Consider the following 22941-nt stretch of genomic DNA (forward strand, 5'->3'; position numbering starts at 1 on the left):
CAGCAGGGCAAACTCCTAATGGCTCTATATCAGATGTCAAAAAGATCAGATGGCTCTTCTGATGGCTTTGCTGATAGCAGCACACTTCTCTCTCTGGGCTGGTCCCATGCTTGCTCTAGAGCTCTGTTTGGCAGGCATCCCATGATGCTGGGATCTCCAACATCCTGGGGTCTCTGGTACAAGCTGGAATTCTCTTTCACATCTTCACACAATGGCCTCCCTGGGCCTCCATTCAGGGACATCCCTACTATATACAGCTTCAATGGATTTCCTTAATTGGGGAGGAAGAGTCCCCTTTACTCTTACATCTTTCATAACTCTAAATCCAGAATCGCATGGTGATGTTGCTAAGTTAGGCTGCCTGTTTTCAGTGGAACCTGGTCCCATTCTTGAATGGAATTTGCATAAATTTTGATATGCTGATACCTTCTAGGACCTCAAACTCTGGTGGGTTTCTCACCTTGAAGATAGATCTCCTTTTATTCTATCTCTCCTTGTGGTTTTTTGCACAAGCCTTGGCTCTAGTGTTAAATCGAAATTTACATTGTGTCTTTCTTTTTGCCCACTTGCTCTTTCTCACTGTAAACCAGTATAAGAGTGATCATTAATAACAAGACAGTCAGTTTTAAAATTTATCTTAATGTCTCCTCTTTTGGTGAAAGTAGTGCAAAGCTCTTCAATCTAGTAGATCCTCAGAGCAAGAAAAAAGAGCAGCCACTTTCTTTGCCAAAATATCACAAAAGAACGATCTCTAAGCCAGTTGCTAATATTGTGCTTCTATAAAACCTCCATGGTTCACATTGTTTGCAGCACCATTAACTTCCAAGCTCTAACTAGGATGTCCTGTTAAGCTCCACTTACAGAATTCAATGCTTTCCTAGTTTAAAGTTGCAAAGTTTTCCATATCCCTCCAAAACACATTATGGTCAGGCCTGTCACAGCAATAGTCCACTCCATGATTGCAACTTCTGCCCTAGTTATGTTTTTATGGCTGTGACAAGGGAAACTTATATAAGGAAAAGTTTGTTGGGAGCTTAAGATTATGACCATCATGGCATGAGACAGGTAGGCGTGACACTGGAGCAGAAACTGATAGTGTACATATAGTTCACAAGCACCAGGCAGAGAGTACTAACTGAGAATGGTGTGGGATTCTAAAGCCACACCTCCTAATCCTTTCCAAACAGTTCCATAGACTGTGGACCACCTAGTGACACACCACTCCAACACAGCTACACCTTCTAATACTTCATAAACAATTCCACAGACTGTGAACCAATCATTCAAATATGTATTCTTTGGGGGTCATTATCATTCAAACCGACTCAGATAAATAATATTATTTATCCTCCAGATAAATAAGCCATTTTTAAAAATGAGGAGTCAAAGGCATAACCAAGGCCATAAAACTAGGCAGTGGAACAAGAGAGTAGCCAAGCCCCTGTCCTGTGTCTGTGCAGCACCACTCTTTGCCACCAGAAAGCAAGGAAATATTGTTGAGGGACTGAAGTGAAATGGGGGCTGGCCAGGGACTTGTTTTCAAGTTTGCTTCAGAGAAATAGCGAGGCCAGAGATAGTCTCTGGAAGTGCTTCTTAATGAGTTTGTTACAGAATGTGACATGGGATCATGACTGAGCTGGATGCTGACAGGGACTCTGGGTGTTTCTCTTGGACATGAGATGAACTACTGAGTCTGGTCCTCCCTTGGTTTCCCTCAGGATAACCTGGAATTCCGCCTCCATCTCCGGTATGAGTTCCTGATGTTGGGGATCCAGCCAGTGATTGATAAACTCCGACAACATGAGAATGCCATCCTGGACAAGTAAGACCTCAGCTGCACAGACCCATCACAAACCTGTGATGGCAGCTCCTCCCCTTTTTGTGGTGGGCTAGGACCTTGGAAAAGGCTCCTCTTCCCCTGGGGACCATACCCATCCTAATCTTATAGACAGCACTGTGTATGGCAGGTAAACCCATGCTGGCCTACTTATCTCAGTCCTGACATTACTGACATGTGAACCTAGTGGTTCTCCATTAAGGTAGTCTTGCCTCTGGAACATGTGGGAATAGGTATGTGTGTGTGGGTGGGTGTCCTTTCCTTTTCAACCTGGTTCTTGGAGAACATGGCTGACACTCTCAGTTTTGAGGGAGCAGAAATGCTAAATGCCCAGCTCTATAGAGAACTTCCCCACCCCAAATGTATGTTGTAAATTCCCTGCTGATCACAATGCATGATCATGCTCTGTGTTACCAGTGAGTTATGTTGGCTCTATGTCACTGGTTCAAGCCACTTTGTTACAGTGAGTTTCAAGAAGAGAATATGCAGGGCTGGGAAGATAACCCAGTAGGTAACTGTGTAAGCATGAGGAACTGAGTTCATATCCCCAGGACCCATGAAAAAGCCAACTATAGCTGCCAGGGGTTCTAAAACACCAACACTATGGGAGAGGGAGACAGAAATGTTGCTAGGGTTTTCTGGTCATCACCAGGCTTGCTCTAGGTTCAGTGAAAGACCTGATCAAGGGGAATAGGTATACAGAAGGGCCATTCAATAAATATCCTCCCTTGATCTCCAAATGTCCATAAAGCAAGACATATACCACACACATGCATGTACACACATACAAACATGCACTTCATGCATATTCACACACATCAGAATGTGGAAGATAAAGAAAAAGAGAAACAATTGTTTGATGTGGAAAGTGGGCAGTGTTTCTAAGGAAAATAAAGGAGGACTAAGCTGTAGATGATATGGGAATACTGGAAAGACAGTGGCTCTTGGAAGTGGGTGGTTTTATCCTCCAGGAGACACCTAGCAGTGCCTAAAAGTGTTTTGGGTTGACACAGTTCAGGGTGGATCTTTGTGTTTTTGAAAAAAGGTTTCATACTACAGCCCAGTCTAGTTTGGAATTAACATATAGCTCTGGCTGGTCTCAAATTCCCGATACTTTTCTACCTTAGCCTTCTGAGTGCTGGGATTACATATTTGATCCAGCATGCTTGGGTTAAGGGATGTTGATAAGTCATTAGGGATGTTAATAATAACCTGGAGCAAACAAAGCAGTTTCCCAACACCAAGGTACAACTGTGCTTAAAAAAAATCAACAGTGTCAAAGTGGAGAAATGTGATCTATGGTAGCTGGACTTCAGCATGACCACCCTGAAGGAAGACGATAAAATCTTATCAAGAAGTGGGAGGTTGGAGTATACTGCATAGCCTTACCTGAGTAAAGCTTTCAGATAGTCAAGGGAATATTGAAGGGGCTGGAACTATCTGTCTACCAGGGATGTTCTAGATTTAATATCACTTTTTCTGCATCCTGTATCTACCCTCCCTGTCTTTCTAGGCATTTAGACTTCTTTGAGATGGTCCGGAATGAGGACGACCTGGAGCTAGCCCGGAGGTTTGACATGGTGAGGTGCCTGTGGGGGTGGGGCAGTTGATTGGGGCTCAGGTCACAACCATTGCTCTAGAGTCTATGTTTAAGGTCAATCCAGGGCTGTCTGGATGCCCAGTGGTACCCCGTAGCCAGGTCCTGTTTCTGAAGGAACTCTGGTGGTGTGCTGGCTCTTAGAGCCTCACCTGATTCCCAGGAAACCAAAAGCCACAAAGTAAGGTAGCCAGCATGTGGACAAGCTTAGTCTCAAATTCTCTCCCTGGGCTGGCTTTTCCCTGCTTCTCCTAAATTTCCCACGTTGCCTCTTTCTATCCATTCCATATGAGCCTCTCGGCAGCTCTGAATACACGTATCTTTATTGCCCGCCTGTCATATCATACAATCCCACCTAACAATAGCCTCTTTAGGGACAGGGCTTACAGGCAGTGCATCACCCACTACGTGCTCACAGAGCCTGGGCTATAGGCCACCAGCTATTTTGAAGCATCTGTGCCTGCTTCCTTCCCTTAGTGTGGATGAGGTGTTCCTAGCCAGGGTGGTTTTATTATCCAGGGAGCATTGATTAAAAGTGGCCATGTTTTGTATCTCACAGTGTGGGGAGGGAGTTGGGAGGACACCATTGGCATCCAGGGTGTAGGGCTATGGATATCACTAAACATTCTTCAAGACACGGCATGCTCCACCTCCCACCAAAGAATTATCTGCCCTGAGATGCCAGTGGTACTGAGCTGGAGAAATCTATTTCTATAATTACTAACTCTTCCCTCCAGTTTCATCCATCTTTCTTTTTTTGCTCCTGGATGATAGTCGGGAAAGAAGAACTCTTCCCGGGAGATGGATGGGGCTGGGAAGATAGAAATGGTATCTTCTGGCCTTTGATTTCTTCCTCTGCTGTCTGGCTCTCCCCTTCACTGTGGTCTAAACTCCCCCAGGTCCACATTGACACAAAAAGTGCTTCCCAGATGTTTGAGCTGATCCACAAGAAGCTAAAGCACACGGAAGCCTACCCCTGCCTGCTCTCTGTCCTGCACCACTGCCTGCAGATGCCTTGTGAGTACCCGGTTCTCACCATCAGTCTCTCAAGCACAGGACGTGGTCCGCCAGGCCAGTGTGAGCCTGCGAGAGCTAGCTTGGCCTGTGAGTCTGACACAGTTCCCTCTGTGCTTGCCTTTGTGAGGGCAGGCCCAGTGACTTGGAGCTTGTCCATCATTGGATTACCTCCTGCCATGCTGGGGGTGGGGCCATGTAAATGGTTACAGTAACTCCAGCCTCATAGTCCAACAAGCAGAAGTTCGATCATGACCAGAATGCATCTTCTGTGATCTGTTGACGGCAGATCTATTTGCAAATAGAAGTTTTATGTCTAGAGAAGGAGAACAGATGTGCAATGCTCAGGTTTGCTTTGTTTGACTTAACTATGGTATGAGAGTGTGTGTGTGTGTGTGTGTGTGTGTGTGTGTGTGCGCGCACGCATGATAGAGAAAATGAGCACCAGAGGTCAATGTCAGCTTTGTTTTTCAGTCATTTTCCACCTCAGTTTTTGAGATAGGGTCTCTCAAAATGGAGAGACATGGAGACCACAGATTCCGTTAAGCTGGCTGGCCAGTGGGCCTCAGGGATCTGCTTGCCTCTGTGTCCCCAGCCCCTTTACACTAGATACTAGTGACGGAACTCGGTTCCAGTGACTGTGTGGCCAGCATTTACCAGTCTGAGTCATCTCCCCAGCTTGGCTTTGTTGTTATGTTCTATCATTCTTGCTGACTCTTGTCTTTATGGACAGCAAATGGCATCTTGCAAACAGGTGGCTGAGTTCTCAAATCCATGTGTTTATGGGAACAGAATAAATTACTCAAAATTACTCATCAACTGCCCACAATATAATTGGAAATGAGCCTCAGCTGCACTCAGTGTTTGTTACTTTAGCCTTCCAAAAATAGAATATCTTGAAAAGTTGTTTGGTCCTCTGTAATGATCAGCCTAGTCAGGATCATCAAAGTCATAGGGATAATGGTGTTGGTGACAAACACAACTCATCATGTTCTACCTTGGGGCACAGTCTTTTGGGAGGTTTGTAGCACATTGTCTCTGAACCTCAAGATAACCTGTGTGCTGTTACTTTCGAGTGAGTTCTTTACACAGAGACATTTTGCATGGTTTGGGGCCAGGCTTTAGATGAGACATGTAGCTGTGAGCTGGCTTTTACTGCATTCCTCGGAACAGCAAATGGACAAGCTGGCAACATGGTGTCGGGAGAGTAGTGTTGGGGGTGGGGGGTGAAGACACTGCACTTCGCTAGGAAGCCACAGTTCTTCAAACTCAGCCGGGAGGCTGGACAATGGCTCAGCAATTAAAGGCATTTGCTTCTCTTCATGTAGGGCTGACTCCATGTTTCCAGAACACATGTTGGGTGTCTCAGATACTTGAAACTCCAGCTCTACAAGATCTGATAAACTTCTTCTAGCCTTTGAGGACACATACACAAACACACACACACACACACACACACACACACACACACACACTCATGATTTTTAACCAAAAACTCAGCCCAGATCTTTACAGAAGGTGCTAGAATCTAATTTCTTCTGTTCCCAGTGGCTCCCTGTTTGGTGGTCTATAAGCAATGTGAATGACCCCCCATCTTCTGTCTCTAAATGGGGGATGTGAAGACACAATTGTCTAGCTTGTAGGCAGAATTTGATGTCAAGAGTAAAGTAATTTCTCCTAGTGGCCACTGAAGAAGAAGTGACCAAGGAAGGAGTGGTGGTAGCTATTTTATAAAAAGGGAAGCCCACATCCAGGTAGACTGTGGTTAGTGAGGCCTGTATAGTTGAAGACCATGTCCACCAGGAAGTCTCCCTGGGTTCCACCCAGCCCTTCTTTAACCTGTTCTGTTGGCCTCAGCACACACTCAGCTTCCATTTTTTTTTTCCTCTGTAAGATGAAAAGGAAGATTATCAAATTTTCCCTGGAGACCTCATGATACATCACATAATATTTTCAAACAGGTGTTTTATATAGAAAGTAGAGAAAGTCATTCATATGGCCAGGACACTATATGCCCAGCATCTCAGCAGGGAACAGGAACTGTTCTATGCTTTAGAAAAAGGTTAGGAGGGTTCACTAGGCCATGAAAGGCCAGCCGCAGATAACGGGGAGCTGGCTAGACTGTGACTCTCCAGGATTAGAAGCAGCGCTGGCTTTGCCACCAGACCAGGAGCCAACTCCCTGGGAGGAGAAAGGTCTGAGCCTAGACAGTCAGGCTGGAGAAACTCCAGGGGTTCCAGGAGTCTGGAGAGATGCAAGCCTTCTGTCCCTCAGACAAGCGGAATGGTGGCTACTTCCAGCAGTGGCAGCTCCTGGACCGCATTCTTCAGCAGATTGTCCTCCAGGATGAGCGAGGTGTGGACCCTGACCTGGCCCCACTGGAAAACTTTAATGTCAAGAACATCGTCAACATGTGAGTTATGGCTAGCCTCTGCCATCTTTATTCTCTCCCACTCTGGGTTCTCCCAGCAAAACTTCAGCTTCCTCTTCAACCCATGTAAGTGTTCAGAAACTCTGTTCGTACCATACAAATGCCTTCTCCGGTGTGGTGGCTGAGTTAGCAACTGTTTCTGAAGCCAGTGTCAGGCCAAAGTAATAGGGGGGTGCTAAGGGCGTTTACACAGAGCACTGGCCAGTGGACTCATGACCTAGCCCAGTCCTCCAGTTGAGTTGAACTAGGAAGTTTTCTTTATTTTTAACTTTTTGTTTTGGAGTGTATGCATCATGTACATGTGTCTTCTTGGGTTGCACAAGTCTTTAAAATTATTTTAAGCTACTGTAAATAAAAAGGCCGATCCAGGTGTAGCACAACCTTAAATGTCTCAGATTTAGCCTTAATGTCTCTCCTCTGAGGCCCCAGAGGTCAGAATACAAATGGGGGGTGATATACATATGTGCGTGCATGTGGATATGCATGCATGCATGTATGTGTGCATGCCTGTGCATGTATGTGGTATGGCTGGCTTTTCTCTTGTCTCTGTTTTACTCTCCTCTGATTCATTCTGTGTCGCAGGTCTACCAGCTAACACAAGTTCCCAACACCCTTCAAGGTGCAGCAGGGGACAGGAGGCAGGAAGGAGGAGGGGGAAATGTCTTAACTCACAGACTATGTAATAAAAAAAAGGGGCTTCCTGCTCTGGTTTTGCACATGAGTATACTGGAATCTCCTAGAGCCTTTTTCTGTGGAACACAATTCATGGACCATGGAAGAGGTTCCCCACCCCTGTCTGGCTCTGCCACTGCTTTTGGTCCTCCCACCACCTCCTGCTTCCCTGGCAACACATCACACACCAACCTGCAATTTGAGGTTTCCAGTTATCTCCTAATTGGGCCCCTGGGCTTCACAGCCCATCCCACCCACTAGGGCCCTAATGGTACCTGCTTCATTTACACAGGTTGTACCAGCAAACCCTGGGGGTGCCCATGGGTCCCAGCACAGCCGGGTTGATTAGCCCCGCTTTACCATCCACATTTACCTAGCAGAATCCAGTCTGCCTTGTATCCATCCCAATCAGAGAACATAACCAAAACTGCCCACTTCCAAGGAGCCACTTCTATGGATGACAAAGGACGTAGCACAGCAGTTGCCCTCCAAAGCAGTCTTACCATAGTCTGGCAAGATTGCTCAGCAAGTGTAGATGCTAGTTGCCAAACTGAAGGAACTGAGACCAATCCCTGGAATCCACATGGTGGAAGAAGAAACTGAACTGTCAGAGTTGTCTTCTATGATTTCCACAGGCAGTGGTGTGCAGTTCATACTTAAGCAAATGTGAAAATGTAACGCATTTACTACAGGGCTATCATGCAGGGAGCCAGTTCCTCATAGCTTTAGGGTCCCATGTGTGTACATGCATGTGCATTGCATGTGTGCACCCATGAATGCATGCGTGTGTGTTTATGGGATAGCAGACAGCCTAGATTCTGTCTTCTATATACATACCTCATTCCCATCAGCCATCACACAGGCTGTTGGATTGGAAAATGACTTGAGGTCCTTCCTGTTCTCATGGTCCCTGAGAACACGGTGAGAAGGGTTGGATATGGAGAGCTGGGGAGGCATCTGAGAAGGACCAATCAGAGATCAGGGTCTTTCTGGGGGTGGCGGGGGGCGGGGTGGATAGAGATGCTTGTCTTCCTGGAAAAGACCAGGCGACCATCAAAGTCATGTGGTCCCTTCCACTTCTCAACAGGCTCATCAACGAGAATGAGGTGAAGCAGTGGCGGGACCAAGCAGAGAAGTTCCGGAAAGGTGAGAGGGCCTGCCTAAAGCGGCCAGGTTCCCACACCCTGCGCCCTTCCCCATCCTGCCTGGGATCCCAACTCTCTCCTCTCACTTTCTGTCCGGGCCCATTTCCCTGCAGAACACATGGAGCTCGTGAGCCGGCTGGAGAGGAAAGAGCGTGAATGTGACACAAAGACACTGGAGAAGGAAGAGATGATGCGGACACTCAACAAAATGAAGGACAAGCTGGCCCGCGAGTCGCAGGAACTGCGCCAAGCTAGGGGACAAGTGGCAGAGCTGGTAGCCCAACTCAATGAAAGCTCAGTACGCGGGCTTCACCCCCTCCCATTTAGATAGTTCAGCCAGCCTCATGAGTTTCAGGTCTGAGTGGGCGGAGGAGGTGTGGGGGGAAGACAAGAACCCTGATATGGGGGAGAAGAAAAAGAAGGATCTTGGGCCACAACCGCCGTGGCTCTTTAGTCCATATGGGTGAGCACATTATGTTAACAAATTAGGGGAAAAATGACCCTTCTTCTGGATGGCACTGTTCCCAGAGGTTATCCTGGACAAGAGAATGCAGATAGAATTTCTGTCCCTTCCTTTTGGCTGGATGTCTGTGTAATGAGGATCTACACTGCTGAATCCCTCATTCTGGTGTTTCTCATTGATGGTGTGACTCTGGTTGTGCGCCCCCCCCCCCCCCCGTGTGTGTGTGTGTGTGTGTGTGTGTGTGTGTGTGTGTGATGGCTGGTTGGTTGCAGAGGGAGAAATGAGGGTATGTAGAGACTTTATTCGCTCAAGATGGAGGTACTATCCTGCCCGTTTGTTTTTGTTTTTTTCTTTCCACAGACCGGCCCAGTGTCTTTCCCACAACCCCCTGGAGGTCCACTCACCTTGTCTTCCTTCACAACAACCAACGATCTGCCTCCACCCCCACCTCCCCTTCCCCTTGATAGCTCCCCACCCCCACCCCCACCACCCCTCCCTCCCGGAGGGCCTCCCATCCCCCCAGGTGCCCCACCCTGCTTCAGCTCAGGTCCGCCCCTGCCTCATGACCCCTTCTCCAGCAATCAAGCCCCACTCAGGAAAAAGCGCATCCCCCAGCCTTCACACCCTTTGAAGTCCTTCAACTGGGTCAAGCTGAATGAGGTTAGTCACTAAGGGACTGGGCAGGTCCATGTTCTGTATCATGCTTTTTGCACAAAGCATCTTGATTCTCCTTTGGGTCATGTATTAGGGTGGGCATGATGGGCACTGAGAGGCTTGCTGGGGTCAAGTGGCTCATTGTCCCCACTGAGGACACCAACACTGGGTGAAATGCTTGTTGTAGACTTCGCTTTACTGTCAAAGCCACTTGCCAATGAACCCATGTGTACTGAGGGAGAATTGAGAAGCAGACATTAGGAAAATGGCCCAGGGTGTAACAGTGCTTTTCCTGTAAGCATGAGACACTGAACTCGAACCTGTCACCCACTTTTAAAAAAAACAGTTATGGCTGTTTATGCCTTTAACCCTAGCATTGTGGAACAGAAACAAGGGATCCCAGAGCTTGCTAGTCCCCTGGGCTAACCAAAGTGACAAGCTTTCAGTTCCATGAAAGACCCTGTCTGAAAGAATGAGGCAGGGATGAAGAAGAAAGAGACGGCACGGCCTTGAGAGAGCTTTGTGTCTGACTAAGATATGTAGCCCAAAGTGCTTACAAATCTGGAAGATGGGCTAAGAGATGGCTCAGTCCCTAACCCATTCTTCCGTGCCTCTAACTGCTTTCAAGGGAATCACTTGCCTGCTCTGTTATCATAGTTTGACGGCCTATCATGGCATCTAAGTCTGATCTATTACAGTACTCAATCCTCGTGAAACAGCATTTTAAAGCTTAGAGACTGAGCTGACAGTCAGGGAGCCTGCACAGGACTGGACTAGGCCCTCTGCATGTATGTTACCGTGTAGCCTGGTTCTTGTGGGACTCCTAACAGTGGGAGCAGGAGCTGTCTCTGTCTCTTACCCGCTTGGGAACCCTTTTTCTCCTACTGGGTTGTCTCTTCCAGCTTCAGTAAGAGGGGTGGGGTGGCTAGTCTGACTGCAGCTCGATATGCCTTGGTTGATTGACATCCAAGGGAGGCCTGTCAAATTCTGAAGAGATATGGAAGAGGAGATGGGAAGTGGGGGAGAGGCTGAAAAGACAGGCAGGGAAACTGTGGTCAAGATATAAAAAGGAGAAAGAAGATCATATATATATATATATATATATATATATATATATATATATATATATATATATATACATACAGATATAAATCAGATATAGGTATGTACACACACAAATATATATATATATACATATATATGTATATATATTTGTGTGGGGGGGGAGAAAGATAAATGTAACCTTCTGACAATTTCTCTAGACAGCAGCTTGACCTACAAATGCTGCTTTGTGACAGGTCAGTGAGAAAGCCATGGGCCAGGAGCACATGAGCAGGAAACCCACATTCCAGAACCTCAAGCCAAAAGCTGTGTGGAAAGCAAAAGATGTTAATTTGTACTTGCAACTTGTAATTGTTTTTCTAAATGTCGTAAGTTAGGGCCAGGTGAGATGGCTCAGTGCATAAAGGTGCTTGCTGCTAAGCCTGACAATCTGATTTGGATCCCTGGAACCCATAAGGTGGAAGGAAGGGACAAACTCTTGCAAGTTGACTTCTGACCTTAACATGTGGGACTAGTGGCATGTGTGCCTCCCCACAAAAATATACAAACAATTTTAATAAAATCTAAAGGATGAAATAGATAACTCGGTTGGAAAAGTACTTGTCCCACAAGCCTGAGGACCTGAGTTTGATCACTAGCACTCACATGAAAAGAAAAAAGAGGAGGAGGAGAAGGAGGGGGAGGAAGAGGAAAGAAGGAGGAGGAAGAGAAGGAAAAGAGGAGGAGGAGGAGGAAGAAGAAAAAGAGCAGGAACAAGAACAAGAAGAACCAGAAGAACAAGAAGAAGTTGGACACTAGAGCGTGGGTTGGATCCCAGCACTGAAGAGGCAGAGGGGGGCGAATCCCCGAGGCTCTGGCCAGCTCAGCCTGCCTGAGTTCCAGAACAGTGCAAGACACTGTCTTCATAAAAGTGAACGCCACCTGCAGATGACCAAAGCTACGCATTCACAATACACACATACATGTGCGGCCATGCCTCTCTCTATGTGCATCCACACCCACACACATGCATGCATAACCCCCATAAATGTATTAAAGTTATAGGATGTGGCAGGGATTGAGAAAATACAGAGGGTGAGATTCCTCAGCCAGTGAAGAGCTTGCTGTGTAAGCCTAGAGTCGTGAGTTCAATCCCAGGAAGCAATGTGAAGGTGGAGGGAGAGAACTGACCCTTCAGAGTTTTCCTCTGACGTCACATGCACATACGGTAGCACAACAATGCCTGGCGAACTCACGACATGTACATCACATACGCACAGCAACAGCAAGAAGAAAATACAGTCAAGACCGTCAATAGCTTCTACAATATTGTCATGTCCTAGGAACCTAGGCTAAAGATGACAGAGTGCTGGAAAAATTAAACTGGAGAACTTAGGTGGATGTACCAGGGAGATACCATGGAAGTTGTGATGCGGTTATTACAAGAAAGGGCTGGACTCTAAGATGCTCCCACGAAGGGATGAAGACCTCAGCAGATGTGGGGACAAACTGGGAAGCAGTGAAGGCTGAGGTGACTGCTTTGCCATGTTGAATGCCCAAGCATTTGAGTCCCTTTATCTTTGATCTGACCTCCACAACAATACGAAGGACTAGAAGCTTTACTGTCATTGGCCTCCCCACCCCCACCCCTGTATAGGAGCCCCTAGGTCCCTGGATTACCCCACTGCTTCAGTCAGCTCCTCTCCCTGCCTTCCTAACTGAGTTCCTCTGCTTTGTCTCTCAGACATTCCTTTCCAGAAGCTTCTTTTGCTTTCTCTAGTCTCTTCCTCTATCCTACATGCGTGCTCCTGAATGTGCATGTACACACATGTGCACAGACACACACACACACACACACACACACACGGTGGTTGTTTCCACCATGAAAAGAATCTGTCTGTGTTGGCTTTGGCCAGTTGCCTGCATCCCTTGCTGCTGTGAGCTTCCCAGCCCAGCATTCCACATGAGGGTCCCTGGCCCTCGGAAGGCCACAGGAATGTCTCCTCCCTTTTGACTCTGGCCTAGCGTCCCCTTTTCAGAGTTTAAGAAAACAGAAGTGAGTGAAAGGTACACTCTCAACTCTGAGGAGGAGATGTAGGAAGGGGCGTTGGGGAGGTTGCCTGACTGGCCTCTAGACAGATGGAAGTAGGTGACCGGGTAATTTTAGTTCTAAAGACTAATGTTCTAGATGAGATGAGGATTCTTGGAGGAGGGGCTGCGCAATGAGGCATGCTCCCCCAACCCATGCTTGCCTTCTACACTCCCTCCTCCCGACCATCAGCACCATGTTACAGGGTTACTGGTGCAGTTTGGGCTCCACTAGACCCTAGCACAAGGGTCCTCCAAAAGCAATGGGACAGTGCCTCAGCCAAGAGAGCTGGAAACGGTAAACGCGTGGGCCCATTGCAAACCTAAAAGCTGGCTCTGACCTGCAGGATCATGAGGCAAGTTTTGCTGATCCGAGCAGAGTTACTACATGGGGCCAGCATGTCCCAGCTTTCGGCACATGCCCTCTTTCTGGGAACTGAGGAGAGTAGGAAGAGGATCCTGGGAAAGGAAATGGCCATCTCATATCCAGGAAGTGCAGTCTATGCCCAGGCCTGGACTATACCATATATATGTGAGCTGCGATGCTTTCAGGGATGTCACTGGAGCACAGGCCTGTGGGGCGCCCTCAGAGTGCCTTTGGTCGAATAGAGACCCTCCTTTCATACATGCAACTCTCCAGCCCTTGCGGTGATTTCTCAGAAACTTCTATATGTCTCCCATGAAAAAGAGAAGAGGAGGTGTCTGTCTCTGCCAAGAGTGTTGTACAAGAGGGACGGAGGACAGGGGTGGTATTATTCGGCCCCTTTCCGGACGTCTGAGAGGTTGGCCATTGAAACATGCACCTTTGGGGACTAGTGTTAGACAAATCTTGGCGGTTCTGTCACAGAAGAGCCAGGTCAACTGCTTTTATTTCTCCCTACCCTGCATCTCAGGAGCGTGTATCCGGCACTGTGTGGAATGAGATCGATGACTCGCAGGTATTTCGGATTCTGGACCTGGAAGATTTTGAAAAAATGTTCTCGGCATATCAGAGGCACCAGGTAAGAGCGTACCCTCTGGTTTCTTGGACACTTGACTTTCATATTTTTTACTTGGACACTTGCACACACACACACACACACACACACACACACACACCTACAGAGATGTTCAGGCTGTAGGGAAGAAGATGGATGCTGTTCCATGCTACTTCACACAATCAAAATAGGGGCTGGGGCCTGGAAAGCCCTGCTTTGGTCTGTTGGGTCCCTGAATACATGATGACAAGGTTTTCCAGCCACAGAGAATGGGACGGGGGTTATTTTACCACCAGATAGATACAGGCCTAAAGTGATAAGCACTTGTACAGACTTACAAGGGGTACTGATTGTCAGCCCTCATCTTCTAATACTGAGTGACTTTGAAGATGTTTGGGGCCCTGGGATCTGAATACAACTGTCATACTTGGGGACCTTCTGCAGATCCACTTGGTAATGACCAGACCAGGGGCTCCATGTCCCTTGCTTTCTCTGCATGTCTTACAAGGTTCGCACACTCATTTCTTCATCTGTGTTTGGCCCAGGGCTCCAGCTTTGAGGACTTCTGGTATACTCAGGGGCCCCGAGCTCTGGTTGGTGACTAGTTGCTGAGGCCTGCCTTCAACAGGTCTGCACAGGGTACCCTACTTTGCTTTTTACCAAGTCTAGACCCAGAAATGACTTTTTGTGAGGCAGTCAGGGCCAAGGTCATGTGGGGCCCAGCCAAAGGAGTAGTGTGGGTTGACACTCTAGCCCTGTCTTGAGGTTCCAGATAAAACAACTGATTATTTATTTGATTTAAATGTGGGTGTCTGTGACATCTGATCCTCTGCTCTTAATTCCAAGCAGCATTTTGGCTTGTGCTGTGGTTAAGCTGACCTGGTCAAGGCTGCAGAAGCTGGGAAGAATTATGTGAACACCTGTGCCCTGAGCAGGATGGGGTTGGGGTGGGATGTATGCATGTGTCAGACATGGCAAGCCCATGCCTCTCCTTCATTTGTGAGTCATTCTCTGGGCTATTGAATTGGCCTTTCCAGATTCCAAGGCCCTGAGCTGGAATGAAAGACAGTCAGGAAGGAATTCATATGGGGCTTAAGGCCTCCCAGCTCGTTGAGAAGCAAGTCTGTCTTAAAAGCCTCTGATCTGCTCATGTCATGCTGCTGGTCCCACTTTCCCACAGCTCACCTGGGCCTTGCTCACATCAGCGTCTAGGACTAAAGTCAAGCTAGAGCAATGCCAAATGTCAAATATCTGCTCACTACCTCTCCACATCTTAGGGCCCTAGGCCATGAGCCATGGAGCGGAGAAGGTCCTGAGTCCTCCATGTTCTAGGTAGGGTCTGAACCCATGGCTTCAACTCCATCAGTGTTGGGAAGAAAGACGCAGGGCAACCTGTGCACTCCAGTCCTCTTAGACATCAGATAGGCAAGAAGAGGAATAAATTCAAGGTCATCTGCTTTTCCTGACCCAAAGACAGGGACTATCGCAGGCTTCTGATTCAAGTTCATGGACTGATACAGAGTTCACCTGGGTAGAGGAACACCTTCCATGCCCTCAGCAGGTTCTCAGCCGAGGCAAACAAAGAACAACTGGCCAAAGATCAGGGTCCTAGCTCTCATATTTGGCAGCTACTTGGCCTAACTGGGTGCCTCCCTGGTCCCCAAGTGGTGGACTGCCTAGTGTTTGTTTCTTTGGGCTCTGTGGGTGCATGTTTGCCTTGAGCTGCTGTCCACAGCCCTTTCTGGGCTCCCATCTCCTGTTCCTGGGGACACCGAGGACAGACAGATACTAAGGATGCCCGCATTTGTCTTGATGTTCTTGAGTCCCCAGCCTATTGACTAACATTGTGCATGTTTAATTCTCTGATGGCTGTGGCTGCTGCCTGCCTAGGAGCTGATAACTAATATGATTCTCAGCAGGTGAGTCACTCTTGGGGCTCTGATCGTTCGATCTCTTACCCATTGTCCTGGGCTGTAGCCCAGAACTGGGTCCATGAGAGAAGGCTTGCCTGCACTGTCTCCAGACTTTATCACTCATCCATGTAGGGTTGCATGCAGGAGGGTCCCCAGAGAGAGAGAGGAAATGTGAGAGACGGAGGGACTGCAAGCAGACCTCTGCCAGCCGAGGAGGCGAATGCCCACAGAACCGAGAAGGCTCCTAGGTCTATGGTATCACCTACAGGTGCCAAGGCAAGGCTTGCCAGTGTGGCTACACATGTTGGGCACTGCACAACTCCAGAGGGGAGAATCCACAATGGCGTGCCTGGCAGGCCGTGGAGTTGTGTGCCTTGGAACATGTGCTCTGGAAAAGTCCCTAGAGTCATAGCTAGAAAGGCTTCTGACCGGGCGGGGGAGGGGTGTGTGCAACAAAAGGAGGTTTGGGATCTTTGATTTCTGCTTATTGGTATCCCAGAAGTGAATTTATTATGGATTTGACCTCTGTTTATCCATATGACATTGTAAAACCTTCTAGTCCTGCCACATTGAGATAGGCTGGAGGTCTATAGGAGTTAAAAACTATGGCTTTATGGGGGAGGCTCTGGGTGGATATAGGTGTCTAATAAAGTAGACCATATTGCCCGAAGCCACTAAGTTTAATTATGGCTTCTATTTGGAAAGCTCCTTTCCCGGATTTCCAAGAGAGGCTGAGCTTTAAGAAGGAAGACCCTTTACGACCCTCCTTCTTTTCTAGCCCAGGATGGTCCTAGATCCTCTCTTAAGAGTTGGTGGTTAAACACCCTACCTCTCACATCTTCTCTTTCTCTTTCTTTATGTCCCCTGGGTTAGGGGCATCCCCACATTGAAAGAAGGGTGGGTCTGGGAGGTGGGCATGAAGATTGGGGGCATCTACCTCAGTTCTCCCCCCTGTAACTCATCATTTGCAGAAAGAACTAGGCTCCACGGAGGACATCTACCTAACCTCCCGCAAGGTTAAAGAGCTGTCAGTCATTGATGGCCGGAGGGCCCAGAACTGTATCATTCTTCTCTCCAAGTACGTACTCACCTGTAGCAGGGAAAGACACCCCCCACCAATAAAAGTTCAAAATGGGGAGTGGAGAGGCTAAGATGTGGATAACTGGGTGATGGAGTGCTTGCTTGGCTGCCTAGTGTACACAAGGCCCTGGGTTAATGAAAAACAATGTAGACACTGAGTCACAGGCCTGGGGAAAGGTGGTGGAGGAACGGGGGTGGGGTGGTGATGCTGGCCTTGCCTCTCTGACTTCTCCTGGAGGAGAGCGAGGGATGGATGCTGATCTATACCTCTACCCTGCAAGCTCATGTTAAGCAGCGGCTCTTCAGGAAGGAAACTTCCCAGTTCACTAGGCTCTAGTAAGCATCTGCCAATGGAGCTGCCCTAAGCCCATGGAGGGCTCACCCTGCTTAGGCCTGGGAGCAGCATGATCTCAGCCTGCAAGCATTTCCCTGGGCTTAGGAACAAACAAGCAGTATCTGTGTTAACAGCATGGCTTCTGTGTGGGGGCCTCCCCCAGGCAGGGTCAGGGGCACCGCCCCAAGCTCTATTCTTAGTGCAGCCTACAGCCTCCTCTGGGACATCTGCCCCCTCTGCCCTCCCACTAGTTCCCTGGCCCGAGTTTCTTCCATTGAGGGGGGCTGGGAAGGAGGTTGGCTGGTTCCCTAGAGTCCTCAGTGGGTGTGTACCTGGAGGGGTGGGGAAGGACTATGTGGGGGGGATGCGGGGGCAGCTCCTGGAAGGCTGGTGGAAGTCGAATGGGAACTGGGCAGTTTCAGAGATGGAGAGAGTGCTGCTGCCCCTGCTCTGTCTTCCCATGGAGATTCTGAAGACATGAAGCAGGAGGGAGGGGTGGAGGAGGAAAAGGAGACCGGACAGAATGCCTCTGCCTGCCTGTCTGTCTTAATCTCACGTGTCTCATCAGCCCTGAGGACACTCTAGCAAAGCAATGGGACTCAAGCTTCGATGAGAACTAAAACGCTCATTTTTGGGTATATGGAAGGAATCTTATTTCTTCTTTATTAAAATTAGACTCTATTATGAAATTGGCCTGGGAAGGCTTTGTAGAGGAAAGGGGAGAGCAGGTTCAAACCCAGGGATGGAGAGGAGAAGATGGAGCCATTCTGTATGGTAAGAAGCCCCAGGGGATATCCTAAGGGTCAGGCTGGACTCCTCAAGGTGGATGTGTTGTAGGTTGAAGCTTTCTAATGAGGAGATACGACAGGCCATCTTGAGGATGGATGAACAAGAAGACCTCGCTAAGGACATGCTGGAGCAGGTGAGGACCCTCAGGGGAGGGGAGGAGGCCAACCTGGGGACAGCCATGCCGCTTCCTGTCCCATCCCAGAAAGGCTGAAGCCCTGAGGTTTGAAAGGCACTGAGGAGGTTTCTAGAAACTCCCCTGGACTGGTCTTTCCTATAGAACAGATTGCCAGAGAGCTCTGTGGTTCCAGCATGGTCTCAAGGAAAAGTCGGGTGGCAATGGTCATTTCCTCATCCAATCTTCACGTCAGTCCATCGATGGCGTCCCTTTAAGAAAGACCTGGCAAGCTGCCAACATGAATGCTGCTTTATTAGAACTTTATTAGGACTTTATTGGGACTTTATTAGAATGACGTGCACAGTTGTCAAGCATCCACGAAGTCCTGGGTCTATCCTCAGGACCACAGAGGCTGAGTGTGGTGGTACACAGTCTCACAACTGGGGCTTGAGGCCAGCCTAGGCCTCATGAGATTCTGCTTCAAAAGATAGGCTATTAGAGGGTTGGTGGACACATGCACAGAACCCAGGTTCATTTCTTGGTACCCATGTGCTGGTTCACAATCACTCATAATGCCAGTTTCAGAGGATCAGACCCCCTCTTCCTACCCCTGTGGGCAGCAGGCACACATGTGATACAGGCATACACACTGACAAAACACCATACATATAAATTAAAATAAATTTAAAGTATTAAAAAAACGAAGAAAAGGAGCCAGCGTCAATCAGAGAATATGTTATTTTTTTTCCCTCGGGTGATAGCAAAAAAAAGTGTAGATAATATTTTCTAAGAATTCATATAACAAATGGTGTGTTGTTTGTGGTATGGGATGCTACAGTAACGAGTGGTGTGTGTCTGTGGAGAGGAAGCGACAAATCATTGAGAAACTGACAAAAAGAAGCAGTTTGGAAACAGAACTGAGTACTCGAATCGTCACTTCATGGAAGATGGTGTCTGGCAGCCTGTGAGCATCTGAGAGGTCCAAATGTCAGTTGTCCCCAGAGAAAGAGCAAAGCACAGCAGAGAAGTGTCACACTCCCACCCGTTAGCTAAAATTAAAGCCCAACAGGCACATGTTGGCGAACGGTCAGCAGAACTGGAATGACCATCCGTCTCACTTTACAGAATTATTGGGCATGCATATTAAGACCAAGCATGTGTCTGCCCTGTTACCCGGGGATCTCACACTTAGGCACTTACTGAAGAGAGGCCATGATAAATGTTAGATGACACACAGAGACAAAATTATAGCAGCTTGATTTATTAAACCTCCCAGAGGGTGAGCAACCCAACTGATCATTAATAGGAAAGTGGATCAACTGACTGTTTACATTCCTTTCGGGAAATACTACTAAGCAGTAAATAAACCAGCGGTAAACAACATGCATGAATCTTAGAGGCTATGTCGAGTGAAAGATTCAAATTCAACAGTGGTGTGGCTAATTTTCCATGGCTATGACAAAATACCTGAGACCAGTTAATCTATTAATAAAGAATTGACTTGACTCATGGCTCTGTGGGCTGGGAAGTCTGAGGACATTGTGCTGGATCTGCTTGGCCCCTTGTGAGGTCTCAGACTGTACCAAAGGCAGTCTGTACGAGGGCATCATGGCTTGAGACAGAGCAGATGCTATAACTTGAATTTCTCTTTCTCTTTCTGGGCCACTAATGCCATTACTAGGGTCAACCTCTTGTGACCTCACCCAACCCAAATTACCGCCAAAGGCTCTCCCAATAGATGACATTAACGTGTGAATTGGGAGGTTTCCATGTGTGAACTCACTCTAGAGGGATACTTTCCAACCTCAGCAGGAAGACTGGAGAGATGACTCGGGTTAAGAGCGTTGGCTGCTCTTATTGATGACCAGGGTTTAGTTCCCAGCATCCACTTGGAGGCTCTCAAACCTCGGAAATTCTGGTTGCAGGGGATCTGTTCTCTGCAGGCACTGCACAAACGTGATGCATACTCAGGTAAAGCACCCAGGCTCACTACAGAGCCAGCTGACCTCAGAACTGATGGGTAGAGCAGGTTGGCTTCACTTGTTAGGTAACCCAAGCTTGCCTTGAAGTTGGTATATAGACAAGGCTGGCCTTCAACTTGATATATAACCCAGGCTATCCTCAAAAATGACCAGATATGTAGCCCAAGCTGGCCTTGAATCCTCCTGCCTCAGCAGACCCTCCTCATACTGAGCAGAGGCAGCACGTGACCTTCTTTACACCTTGCATTCTATGGACTGCTCATCAGCTTCCCATCTGACTCGTGCCTGCTCTTTGCAGCTCCTCAAATTCATCCCTGAGAAGAGCGACATTGACCTCCTGGAAGAACACAAGCATGAGATTGAGCGGATGGCGCGTGCAGATCGCTTCCTCTATGAGATGAGCAGGTCAGATGGGCACTGGGCATGGCAGTAAGGAGGAGATTCGGGGCCCACCTTTGCCAGGTATAGCGGGAAAAGTGGGGTTCAGGTAGCAGCTCTGGCCAACAAAAGGGGAGGAGAATGACCCAAGAGGAAGCTGGGGCTACCGTGGAGCTGTGGGTGCACCTGTGACTTTGCCCATCCTTTCCACAGGATCGACCATTACCAGCAGCGGTTACAGGCCCTCTTTTTCAAGAAGAAGTTCCAGGAACGGCTGGCTGAGGCCAAACCCAAAGTTGAAGGTAGGGCTGGGGCCTGCGTGCGGCACACACTTGGAGAGGGGACATGTCTAGGGACTGACTAATAGGGCAGAGAGAAAACCCTGACCCCAGAGAGATGCCCAAGTCAAGCATAACATTTAAAACTATGGCATTTACATTCTGCATCAGGGGTTTCATGTGGCCTAGGCTAGCTTCCGTTGACTATGTAGCTGAGGCTGTCCTTGAACTCCTAATCTTTCTGCCTCCACCTTCCAAGCGATGGGACTACAGGAATGCATCACCAACTTGGAACTATAATTGTCATAGAGAAATGTTCTTGTTTATGTTGGCTTATGTGCCAATCCCATGATGCTTGCTTCTGCCTCGACACTGGCTCCTGATGGGGGTGGTGCCCAGAGTCTTCCACTCTTTCCTATTTAAGAAGCACTGGCTTCACAAACGCTCCTGGGATGTTTTCTTAAATGTGAGCTCATCGGAAGGCAGCCAGTTGCACAAGGTGGTTCCTAGAGATGTCTGGGTGATGCAGGCCTTCTCTGGATTGCTGTCTCCGAGATTCTCAAGGAATGCTGTAGCAATGTAGATGAGATGCTTGCTGTGTTTCCAACTGATCCCTTCCCTCTTGTCCCTCGGCACTCACTGTGTCAGAGAGCATCTCCTTGGGGTTGCCTATGGGGACAGCAGAGGAGCAGGGCTCATGAAGTTGTGGGAACCCTGGAGGGCAGGATGATAGGCAGATATATGCACCTAGCAAAGCAGATAGCAGGAGACACTGGTTGGGGGCTCACTTCGGGGTAAGGACAAGACTTAGGGGGTAGCACAAAACAAAACAACAACAAAAACAACCAAACAAGAGACTGTCTTGGAGGCTCCAGGTATGTCAAGCTAGGGGCATAGTAGAACATAGGTGCCCCCTACTGGGGGCATGGCAGAACATCAGCGCCCCCTGCTGGACACTCTCTGAGATGCCTAGCAAGCAAGCCAGGGCTTTCTCAAAGTTTGCTTTGGGGTTTCTGGAGTAGGAGTTTGTAGAGGTAAAGGGAACAGTGTTCAGTATGTCCATATACGTGCAACAAGGTGCCTGCAGATTGTAATAAAGAATAGGTCAACAATCCTCTCTGTGGTATCCCCTTGCCCTGATGGTGGGCGAGACCTGATTTTCATCACACCCTGTTTCTGCTACAAGCTACTTTAGGGGAATTCAGGCTAGAGTGTAGGTGTTCCGTTATTGATGCATCTTAAGTCAGTGGAGTAAGGGTGTATGGTGGCCATTTGGAATTATGGAACCAGAGTGGCTTAGGCACTGGAAAGTTTCCATCTTTGACTGTTAGTGGCTCCAAGGAGCAAGCACCTACCCTCCAAGACTTAGCTAGGGTGTTCCACAAAGCTCCTATTTAATATCAAGCTGCACTGAGAAAGACGTGCTGGAGAGAACAAAATATTTGGGGGATCCAAACGACATCTGTCCACCAGGGATGGCTGCTGTCCTTGAAGGGCTGGGGAGTGGCGTCTGAGGGCAAGCACATACACAGCCGTGCCAGGAGTAGCGCTTCTCGGTCTCCCAGAAGTACTCCTGAAGTAGCTAAGACTGAGTCCACCTCGGCTGGGTGTGGAGCCATCGACACCCACCTCTTGTCCCCCAGATGGGGTTATGGGGGGGCGTTGCTTCAGCGTGGTTTACCAAGTTTGACAAATTTCCCAATTCTGCTTTGAATCTCTTCTCCCCATGAATACATTCATTGCTGAGTACGCCAAAATTACCAATTCTCATTACAAGTGGATGATGCACTAAGTCCAGCTTGGACGACTGTGCCGGCAAATGTAACATCCTCACGCAAGCATTCATGAACGCGTTCTTCTTGAGAGCGTCTGAAACGCCAGGACTGCAAATGGCGGTTCTCTCATCTTCCGATTCCTCCTCAACTCTTACCATGTTATGTTTTGCCAACAATTTTAGAATTTTTTTTTAGGCTATCCCTTTGTAGATTTTTCAAACAGCTCATCAACCTTAGACAAACTATCCCTAGCCGTGTAAATTGCTGAAGATTTTTGCAAGTAGGTTTTATTTACTTTTTTTATGAAAATGATCTTTTTATGGAAATATGGTACATACAAACTACAGCTGTTCACACCGGGCAATTCATCTCTCCTCT

General features: G+C 48.1%; 1 protein-coding gene across 1 annotated transcript in view; it reads left to right on the forward strand.

Annotated features, from left to right (window-relative positions):
- Positions 1-22941, forward strand: part of DAAM2 (dishevelled associated activator of morphogenesis 2) — a 106883-nt gene that overhangs the window by 73257 nt on the left and 10685 nt on the right. The window contains exons 9-21 of the mRNA XM_080916992.1: positions 1719-1822; positions 3351-3417; positions 4334-4451; positions 6723-6861; positions 8639-8697; positions 8810-8994; positions 9520-9819; positions 13836-13943; positions 15965-16108; positions 16804-16910; positions 18084-18168; positions 20431-20537; positions 20724-20812. Coding sequence (XP_080773118.1) covers positions 1719-1822; positions 3351-3417; positions 4334-4451; positions 6723-6861; positions 8639-8697; positions 8810-8994; positions 9520-9819; positions 13836-13943; positions 15965-16108; positions 16804-16910; positions 18084-18168; positions 20431-20537; positions 20724-20812 — 1612 coding nt within the window. The remainder of the gene's footprint in view (positions 1-1718; positions 1823-3350; positions 3418-4333; positions 4452-6722; positions 6862-8638; positions 8698-8809; positions 8995-9519; positions 9820-13835; positions 13944-15964; positions 16109-16803; positions 16911-18083; positions 18169-20430; positions 20538-20723; positions 20813-22941) is intronic.

This window comes from Micromys minutus (genome assembly GCF_963924665.1).
Source record: "Micromys minutus genome assembly, chromosome: 5".
Classification (NCBI taxonomy): Eukaryota; Metazoa; Chordata; class Mammalia; order Rodentia; family Muridae; genus Micromys; species Micromys minutus.